Genomic DNA, 11,022 nt, shown 5'->3' with positions numbered 1-11,022 from the left:
AAGAGGAATAAAACACTTAAACCTGTAAAACCTTAAAACTGTCAGAGCTGCTGTTATAGAAAAGTAATCAACACCTTCTGACCAATCAGAATCCAGAATGATTGTGATTTGAAATCATTTTCCTGTTTACTTCATTATTAAACTAAAGGAGTGTAAGAAACAGTCAGAAAGCAGTGATTTCAGGAAGGTTTTCGGACATTAGCGACTAAATAAAGAAGTCGATGGAGAGAGGAACAGCAGTTCAGTTTATCTCACACTCACACCTGTAGTGAGTAACAGAGCTCTGTAATTAACATGGATTTCCGCTAATGTTCCGCACTGTTGTGTCCTGCACAGAGAGTATTAATCCCATTAGCGTGAAAGGATGAAGCTCTTAATGTCTGAAGCCTAAAACCATAAATGTCTAAAACATGGACAAAATAAACAGCATCATGGTTTCGTCTCGTTTCTTTTGTGCTTTGCTTTTGCCTTTCGCTGCATGTGCTGGATGAATTCATGCATTTTTCTTAACTCACGAAATAAAATAAGGTTCTTAATGATTTTTCTGGTGGCTTTGGAGATATTTAAGTGAACATCTGGAAGGTTGATTTGCATTTTCCTCACCAGCCTCCAGAGCGACTTCACCTTTGTGTCCTCTCAGTGTTTGTTTTGTTCACTTTGTCTCTTTCATCTGCTTTTACATTTCGTAATATTTAGGATATTTTTCTGCCTCTCAGTTCTCATCACCTCATCCTGGGAGAGAGGGATAAATCCTCAGCCTGTAAATATGTAAACTAAATTATATAGGATGATGTAATATGGCAGAAATAAGGCAGAGATTGAATTTTAATAAAACATTTACTTTGTGAAAAATTCATCCTCACATCTCAATGTTCAATGGAGGAAAAGAAGAGAAAACATTGAAGGTCACCTTCGAGGAGCTTTCACGTCCCTTCTACATGGATGAGGTTTTAGGTTTAAAGCTGTGTAATAAAAGTATTGAGTCCCTGATTAATGTCTGATAAATTCAGCTATTATATTCAGTTTATTTTCTTACACCATGATTATATTACACCACCTTTATTTTGGTTTATTTTGACTTTCTCGTTGTAATTATTTGTACAAAATCAATAGAAAAACAGTATTTAAACAGTTTTAAGATTCAGGTCGCTGAACTTTACACTTGAGCTGGATATGAAAAAAGTTAGAGGAAGTAAAAATGTACAATTATATAAATATGAGAATAGAGAATATTTACATCACATTTATATCAGAAGGGGGAGTGCAAACTTTTCAGTGATGTCACTGTTAACGCATGTGTTATGTGATAACAGGCCTGTATTCATTAGAAGTCTATTTCACATGCAGTGGACAATTTAAAAACAAACTTATTTTTCTAAAGAAGATTTAACTCTGTTAACTTTAAATCTGTTGAGATAAATGAATTATCTAATCTCTATATCTGTGCTAATCCTCATCGATCTGTTCATTAGCATAGAAAATGAGCAGATAGAGCCGTTATTGACAATTTTATCTCTAAATCAGTTCCGTAAGTTAAAGCACAGCAAAACAAACACAGTTAACTCTGTGTAGAGTGTTTGTGAATTTTAATGGTGAGTCTGGAATCTGCTGCTGCATCGATTTAATACAATCCATTTTACTGGTAAAGCTCTTTCATAGAAATTTAGGAATTTTGAAAATGTATGAAAACTCCAAGCCTTGGCATTTGAGTTCCTCCTCATCATTTACTGTTGCGCTTGTAAATCCATATTCAGTAAATAGTTTGAAATATTTTCCTGTTTGTTTTCTTGACTTCTGCTGTTGCACTGAGTCAGAGTCACTCGATGTTGGTGAGGAACTAGTGGAGGTAGATGAATGGATAAATTTGTCTGTTGTTATTGTTGAACTCCTCCGTTAGTGCAGCAGGTCAGGAAACAAAAACGACTAAAATAGCACGTACACTCTTCAGTGAAATGTGGCTTGATTCTGTGAGACTCCCAGGAATGTTTTACAAAATTCATCTTCATATATTTGTTAGAAATTTTTTGTGTTAATTTGTAAAATAAATTAATAAAACAATAGAGGAGGTTTTCTCTCAAGACTCCATTTTTAAGTCGTCACTCCACATGTTCGTTCCATAATAAACAAAACCTTCTTCATTTCATCTCCTTAAAGGTTCTGCAGAAGATTCTACAACTGCGTTCAGAATCAGGACCAATTCAGCTGTTAGCTGTTTCTAAGCGTGTCCACTGCGATCCCTTATTTAGACGTGCATTTCTGATTTTTAACAGACTTGTGGTTCTGCGCAACAGCACGCTGCAGATCATCAACACGAGCCGTGCGGATGAGGGCAGCTACGTGTGTCGCGCTGAGAATCAGTTCGGCTCGGCCGAGATGACGAGCTCGCTGCTGGTGAAAGGTAAGTGACTCCCCTTCGCTCCTCCGTTTTCTCGGCCGCGTCTGATGGCAGCCTCATTTACTGCAGCTGATTGAGTGTGAAGTGTGTAAAGTCATGCACATCTGCTCTGTTCAAGGAGCAGAACACAAGGGCACATCGCTCTCACACAGAGAAACGGGGAAATGTGACAGCAGTCTGAGTTTCAGCTCCGTCTCGCTGAGGCTCATTAACATCCTAGAGGAAGGAGATTAGCACAGATTTCTGCTTTCAGGTCAAAAAATGACCCAGTTACAGTTTTATAGCATGAAACTTGGCTCATATTATGCTAGAGTAACATAATAATAATAATAATAATAATAATAATAATAATATCTACTCTTTATGAATCAAGCAATGTTGCTAAATGTTGGAGAAACACACATTGTGGATTTATAAAGACGAATTTAAAATGCATTGCTCTAAAGACTCCTGGGTTAAAGGAACATCCAGCTAAATATTGTACAAAATGTGAGCAGAGGCAAATCTTGTGTTTGCTTATTTCACTTTCAGCACTTTGCTTACAATAGGCTTTATAACGGAAATGTCTGATTGTCCACAGAGAAAGAGCTTACAGCAGATTTAGTGTCGAGCAGCGAGAGCAGCTGCTTTGCGGGACGATTAAATTCTCAGCATGTAAACAGGCCAGTTTGGGGAAAATCACAGACATGAAACGCTTTCAGCTGATGGGGTTTGGCCCCCGAGGCTTCCGCTGTTAGGGAGATGTATAGGAGAGGATGTTAATGCATTAACACTGCTCTGTGACACGTCCTCGTCTCTTTTCTGAGATGACAGCGAGACAGTCTTGTCCTTACAGAGGCCTTGAGGGTGGATCTGAGCCCGAAGCGTGTTGAGGTGACGGTGGGGGAAAGCGTGGTGCTCAGCTGTAAAGCCACACACGACCCATCGCTCGACATCTCCTTCCTCTGGCAGCTCAACAACCTGCCACTGGACGCCCAGCAAGACGACGGCCATTTTGAATACATCAGAACAGTAAGGACTTCTCTCTGTCCACTCGCTCCACTGGCGCTGTAACGTTAACGCTAATGAAGATCTGGAGATGTAGGAGCTGATTTATACTTTAGAAGATTTGTGTCTTCCATCACATGTATATAATGTGAATATGTGCTCTAGATAACAAAAAGAACAACAGATCATCTGTTATTTCACTGAGATAGAGGTATATTTAAGAAGAATTTATTTCAGAATAATGTGTGTTACACCATGTTTCTGCTGAATTCTGGATTGTGATTGGTTAGAAGATGTTGATTAGTTCTCTATAACAGTAGTGCAGCTGCACTCGTTCTAATACGGTATCGTTTCTATAGTAACAGCTCATTCATAGAATTAAATGTAACTATATACAGACAAAAAGTATGACATGTCGTAAAAATTGTAATCGTTGGTAAATTGCTGTGGTATAAGAGGAATAAAATGTGCCGTTATAGGAAAATAATCAAAAGTACCACTGAAGAGTTTTATTCCGTTATTAACATCCTGAAACACCTCTTCTGCCAACGTCTGTTTTGGGATTTTGGGTTTCGTCCAAACCAATCAGCACCTCAAATTCAAATTCACGCACGTTATATTTTCGGAGGTGTGCATATCAGTGATGATTACCCATAAACCCCTTCCCTGCGTCTACACAAATAACACATGCACTGAAAAGTGTGTTACATGCGTCTTTACAGAAGTATAACGCAGCCCTTTACATGTTCGGTAGCACGGGTGACATTTACATGTGGCTGAAGCTGGGAACTGCTGTACACTCGAGTGTTTTATAAAATAACATGAGCGAAATATTAAAAATGAAGAGTTTTATATCTGAGTATTGAACAGTGAAATACCATCTAACATGGATCAAATGAAAAGCAGCAGTAGAGAAGCCAGAGTTTGTGTTAGTCGTCTAATTTGTGGACGACAGATTCTTTTTCTTCCTCCACTAAAATAAATTGTCACCAGTTTCATCTCAATTTCTCATCTTTGCTTTCTTGTTAGCATGTAGCACCAGATCCTGCTCGAGCTCAAGTGAGAATCGATGGTTTAAAAGGTCAGCCAGGCCCACGTGTCACCCGAGATTAAAGACCCGGTGTGAATCATATTATCATGTTTCTCAGAGCCGCACGCATGTGACAGCGAGTCCATGGTTCTGCCTGATGGACCACCAGTGAACATCGTGCTCCTCTAAAAGTTCAGAGTCTTACGAGGAGAAATATCTCAGACTTTTTTTCCTTGAGTGGCATTTTGGTCATCACAGTGTTTCTGTTGCCGTGTACAGAGGCGGATGTCTTATTTACATCAGCGCTGTATACTGAGGCATATAGACAGAGTGGTCCAGGATGTATTCCCGCCTGATGCCTAGTATTCCCGCGATAGCTCCGGATCTGCCACCGCCCTGACCAGGATCAAACACTGAAGAAAATATAGGGCTCCTTTAATGGTTCTAGCTACATAAATTCTTAAGCAAAATCTTTAAACCCTCCACTGGTTCGTGCTTCATCCTAAAGTCACTTGAGAATTTTATGGAGCATAATCGAGCTGAAGAACTGGTGGGCCGTGGTTTGGATTTCAGCAGATCAAAGCACTAGAAATATACTGTAGCATATTTTCATAGCATATTTAAAAAAAGCTGACCGTAGTTCAGCAACTCCATTTTTCTAAACATGAGCCAGCGTGGCTGATGCGTGTAGCAGATCCTCTGTTATTCCCGATCGCATGCGTGTATGGAATTATTTAGCTGAAGCCTCATCAGGAAAGGGAAGAGTTTAATAAACCTTTACAGACTTTTTATTTAATTTTGCCTTTCTGGTCTGATTTGTGAACATGGCTTTTTAAAAGTAAAGTTGATGAAAGCAGAATGTGTAAAGCATGATTGAACAGAGAAGTGTGTGTTTATTCTCCACTTCAAGGTCAAAACAGACATCTCATCTGTTTAAATATCTAAAGCGGCAACATCATCGTAACATGAAGGTCAAAACACGACCTCTATAAATTTATTAATTATAACTCATTGTTGTTGACATTCAGTCATGTTAGTCGCTTATCTGAACTTTTGTAAAGAAGAAACTTTATGTAGCTATACTTCTAGGAATTTTAGCCGAATACCCCTGGTATAACTGCATGGTATATAATATAAAAGTATGGTATGAGTCGTGTCGCCTGGAACACAGTTTTATTTTATGAGTGTAGCGTGACTAACGCGGGTCACACAGCAGCTGCTGTGCCTCATCACATCTCCAATCACGTTAAAAATCTCCAATGACTTTCTAACTGGCATTTATCCCTCATCAGTGTCAGGCAGGACTGATGCAGTTCAGCTCAAACTGACTCGTATCCTTTATATATCCGATTAGAGCCACTGTTCAGCCCCGATACAGGTGTTAATACCAGCACTTATCATTTCTCAGCCATGGAGCAGCCAGACACACTGCTGATTGGGTTCTGGGCTGTAAAAAAAATGGTCAATGGGACACTTTTGGAAATTGCATTGTGGCAGAAATTACATTTTGATGATGAACAGCACAAAGAACAAAAGAGCAAATCTTGGCTGGTCAGTATGTATTGAACTGTGACTTTCATTTTTAATTTCTGATATTCTCCAGTGTTTAGGTCAGGAACTGCTGAATGGAAAGTTTTATACAAGTTTAATTGAACTTCAATGATGTAATGTCTGCATTAGGATTTGTAATGTACACTCAGTTAACAGAGAACATTATTCAATAATCTGCACCAAAAATAATATTCCTGCAACGTTCTGAAAACTCCTGCTGTTATAACGATTTCCTTCACGATGTTCTTTATATGTTTAGATACAAACATTATGGAAACATTAGTGTTAATGCTCCTACAGACGGTGTGGCAGCAATGTTGTAGAACTTTTTCGTAAAAGTGTTATGTATAAATTTTTCAAAACACTCAGGACAAATTTTCTGAAGAAAATATTCTGCTAACCTAAAATAGTTAAATGGCCAGATTTGCCTCCTTAGCCATAACCTGAAATACAATAAATACTAATATAATGTATATTTGAATTTTAGATTTTTATACAGTTTTTTCATGTTTTTGCTTTGTTGTTTTTAGGTTAGGTTGTGATTGCCAAGACAAATTACCACTTTGTGGACAATAAAAATAAGTGACTAAATAAAAAGTAATAAATATCTCTCAGGGCGTCATGGTGGTAGTGTTGCCTCCTGACAGCTCCAGGGTTCAGTCCTGAGGTTACTGTGAGTGTGGGTTTCCTCCAGTTTCCCAAAAACATGCCAGCAGGTGCACTAGCTACACTAAATTACCCCCGAGTGTGAATGAGTGTGTGATGAACTGGCGTCCCATCCTGGTTGTGTTGGTACATCACGCGCAGTGTTCCTGGGATAGACTCCGGATCCGCCGCAGCCCTGAGCAGGATAAAGTGCTTCCTGAAGGTGATAGAATTCACCCTGATTTTTTAGTCAATCTTGGATTTTTTCTTTGCTAGCATCAGTTCAGACATACACCCAGCTTCTGATTGATATGCTGTAATTTTAATGAGCCCCGGTGCTAAACAGCTGCCTCGGGACATTAAATTACACAGAGTTTCATCTTCATTTCCACACAGCAGAGTCAGGGGAGAGTAATAGTGCGATCAGAGTGGGAATCCTGCAGTGAGGACCGACTCAGGCAGTAAAATCTGCTCATTCCTGTCAGGAAGGTCTTTTGTCTCTTTGTGTAAGTGTGTCTTCATCCTGTTCTCCCTCTATGCAGCAGTCTTCCACGATGGATCTGATGATCAGAAACATCCTCCTGAAGCATGCTGGGAAATATGGCTGCCGGGTTCAGACGAGGGCTGACACGGTCCTAGCCGAAGCCGAGCTGCTCGTCAGAGGTGAGCTTGTTATCTGGAACAAGATCTCCATGTGCTAAAGGCTTAAGGCTAAACACTTAGCACTTAAAAGCAACAGGAGCAGCAGAGAAGCTGCGTGAGGCGACTCGAGCCTGGAGCAAATGCACAGCGATGATTAATAAACAATAACAGCTGGCATTGCTCAACACGTTCTGCGCAGTGTGTAGGAGACGAGAGCGTATCATCGGCGTCAGTGCACGGATGATTATAGTGCTTTTATTAGCACTGCTTCTTAAAGAACACTGAGTTAAAAAACAAGCATGGATTCACAGCACTAATTACTTGTCTATCAAAACTTTGTGTTTTGCCAACCTCTTATCTAATTTATTACATTAACGCTGCTAATTAGCATCTTTCACAGTCAGACGGGTATGGAATGTATTGTGCGGTGGATGTAGGTGTTTTTCCAGCGTTATCACGTCTAATACACAGGATATTAATTTTGTGCACACTTTGATGACAGAACTGTAATCGTGCATGATGTTCAGCTGCTCATAACCTCACGCTCGTGTACTGTCTCTGTTTCTTTTCATTCACAGCCTGCCAGGTGTTACATGGACTAAAAGCATTCAAAATTTATCTCGGTGTTTTGTGAGCATGTGCTCATTATGTCTTTGTTTATGTGCAAACATTTTATTTTACTTTTTCACTCTTTTACAAGGCAAGCGCAGGTGGATTCCTCCTCCAGGTTTTTAAAATAAAAAACCAAGCCATAATTATGTCGAGCTCCAGATGTATGTAAGCGGTTTATTCCTCCATGACCACGATTCCTGCTTCCTGAAGGATCAGACAGTAAAGCCCCTTTTCACAGCTTTTATGCTTAAAATATAAGCTCCTGCTCCCATGCACGAAGGCAATGCATGAGGAATATTAATGTGCACGCATGCAAATGCTCCTTCAGCTCAATGCTTTAATGCGCCTTTCTCAGAATATATCTGTTACACTGGGTGCAGATGATGTCAGATTCTCACTCATGGCTCTTTTTCCCCTGAGACGGTGTGGGGTTTGTTTTGTGACATTTACAGATTAAAAGTCTGAGGTAAACATATGCTTTACACAGAATAAAGAGCTGGATATAATCACGGCTAACACAGCTGGTATATAGAGAGAGAGAGAGAGAGAGAGAATGAAAACACAGAAACAAAAATGATCTTTGTGTTTTTTAATGAGCATGAAATTTCTGGTGAGTGATTGTTTTATTCTGAACCCTGCTGTAGTCTCCACGCAAGTGTTTTTTGTTTAGTTTTGTTTACTCAGATATTACAGCTTGGAAGTGAAATCCATTCAGATGTTCACCGCTTCTCATCCTACATACGTGTTTGTGCATATCACGTCTGCAAAGATAAACCTTATTAACATCAATAAAATATAACATAATAATAGGAATAATAAGTAAGGGATAAAACGTGATTAGGCAAGGTGTTAAAATAGCATTAAAATAATCAGTTTAAATAATCAGGTGATAAATAATCAGGTGAAGAGTTACAGTTACCTCACCGATGTTGATTACTTTCCTAGAACAGCACATCCCCAATTATTCTGATCCTTTTAGACCACAGCAATTTACCAAATAATACAATTTTTTTATTATTCAAAATAAGAAAGAGGAAGAATTCTAGCAGGAGCAGGATTTTCAGGGAATTTTGCAAAGACACATTTTGATGTGTGGGGTTGATCTGGTCATGTTGTTTTTGTGATTGTGTTTGTGACAAGGTCCCCCAGGACCTCCTGGAGTGGTGATCGTGGAGGAGATCACAGACACAACAGCCACATTGTCCTGGAGTCATGGTGCAGACAATCACAGTCCCATCAGCACCTACAACCTGCAGGCTCGCAGCCCCTTCTCCTTGGGCTGGCAGACAGTCAAGACAGGTAATCAATATGGAGACAAACGTGTGTGTGTGTGTGTGTGTGTGTGTTTACCTTCTGAAACTGAGATGAGCGCTTGTGGAGAAGTGATAACTCTAACTGTTGTGAATTCTGCATTATGAAAGGCATTACTATATACTCATAATGTTCCTGTTCTAACCTCCAGCATTACTGATCTTAATGAGCTTCAATATTCTCTAATTATTCACCACTGGCTCTCAGAACACTGCTGCTGATCCTCACTCAGCTTTTCTCCTTTTCCCTCTGCACAGATGTGAAACAGGAGCTCAGTGGCCTTCTGTTAAATGTCTGTTGTGCTTGGAGTAAATGTCATTGGTTTAAATCATATGGCAAATTAACTCCTGGGTTATTACTAAATTAACCTTCCTGCTCCTCTGAAATTATAACAATCTCTTATTTTTGGAGTAATTTGGGACATAATAGAGTCCTCCAACATGTCTTTTTAATCAGCCAGTGAGGAGTTAAATCGCTTTATTTCATGTACCCGAATGCTAAAACCTCTTGTAATTCTCCAGTAAACGTTAAAGTAGCTTTATAAGTACCTTTTTTCCACTTATTCAATCTGTTCAAATCACAGCTACCAGATAAAGAGAACCGCTGGAGTGGTGTGTGTGTGTGTGTGTGTGTGTGTGTGTGTGTGGCTGGATGAATCACTTCATTTCTTCATTGTGTGTGTTTGGAGATGAGATGAGCTGAGTGAATCCTGAGCACTGAGTGAGAAATTAGCGAGAGGAGGGAAACAGGGGGCTTCGTCATTGTTCGCTCTCCTGCAAACATTGTTATCGGCTCATGTTTGAGAGGACGAGGGTTGAGAGGAGCCTCACTTTAAAGTGCATTAGTTGATGAAAGCCTGCAGACCCTCTATATAGAGATATGAGAGGGAGAAAGTGGTATTTAGGTGTGAATATGTCCGTGTGGTAATTGTACGAGTAGTAGTGGTGGAAAAAGTCTGTATTTAGAGGAATGTTCTCACTCTGTTCATGCTTCTATTTCTGATATATACTGTTCTCATGAAGGCTTAGATTTTCACTTGGGCAATTTAGGGCGGTTTTGTGAAACAGGATAACTGGAACTAAGAATTAGGTTTCATAGCTTGTAATCCAGGTGCCACAAGGGCCAGATGGACTGAGTCCATGGAGAGAGGAAGAGTGGACCATTATTAGAGGCCATGCCCGGAGGGGTTTGCTCTGTAATGCAAGGACAGTGTGGGATCACACTGTTTGGAGGAAAGGCTGTGAATCGACAGCCACTGGTAGGCGAGGCTGGGCGAAAACACTGAGAAGACCACAAAATCTTCAGTTAAAGCATGTTGGAGAGGAATATTTGTGGGAGTATGTTTGTAGACTTTAAAAAAGTTGTCTCTAAAAGCTTCAAACTGGGTTTCAGGGTTTCAGACTGGATCATTCACTGCTGAGAGTTTGGTATTACAGGTTACAGGCACTCAGACAGTCGGTGCAGAGAAACAAGCAAAACAAGGGTTCTTGGCGCAGTGATGGAGCAGTGGCACTGAAGTCCAGTAGACCAATAAGGCTGGAGCAGTGGTACCTGAGTCCAATAAGGCTGGAGCAGTGGTACCTGAGTCCAATAAGGCTGGAGCAGTGGTACCTCAGACCTTTCTGGTGGTTTGCAAGGAGATATGAAAGAGGTTGTGTGCAGGTATCGTCTCTGCATGGTCTCAACTCTGTACAACTGCAACCAAAAAATAGCATCCATTGCTGATCACAGATTCTGGAGCACATGGATATCAGAGTCACTTGTGAAGGAGGAGGAAAACAGGAAGCAGGAGACAGGAAGCAGGAGACAGGAAGACTCTGACAGGTATCTGTCTGTTGGAGAGAAAAAG

General features: G+C 40.1%; 1 protein-coding gene across 1 annotated transcript in view; it reads left to right on the top strand.

Annotated features, from left to right (window-relative positions):
* The window catches only part of cntn5 (contactin 5), a 129,197-nt gene that overhangs the window by 102,110 nt on the left and 16,065 nt on the right, over nt 1-11,022 (top strand). Inside the window, exons 13-16 of the mRNA XM_026911248.3 lie at nt 2,271-2,398; nt 3,231-3,406; nt 7,151-7,271; nt 9,003-9,161. Of these exons, the coding sequence (XP_026767049.3) occupies nt 2,271-2,398; nt 3,231-3,406; nt 7,151-7,271; nt 9,003-9,161 (584 nt within the window). The remainder of the gene's footprint in view (nt 1-2,270; nt 2,399-3,230; nt 3,407-7,150; nt 7,272-9,002; nt 9,162-11,022) is intronic.

This window comes from Pangasianodon hypophthalmus, chromosome 6 (genome assembly GCF_027358585.1).
Source record: "Pangasianodon hypophthalmus isolate fPanHyp1 chromosome 6, fPanHyp1.pri, whole genome shotgun sequence".
In the NCBI taxonomy this organism is placed as follows: Eukaryota; Metazoa; Chordata; class Actinopteri; order Siluriformes; family Pangasiidae; genus Pangasianodon; species Pangasianodon hypophthalmus.
Note: the sequence above shows the minus strand (reverse complement) of the source record. Positions and strands in the feature narration are given on the sequence as shown.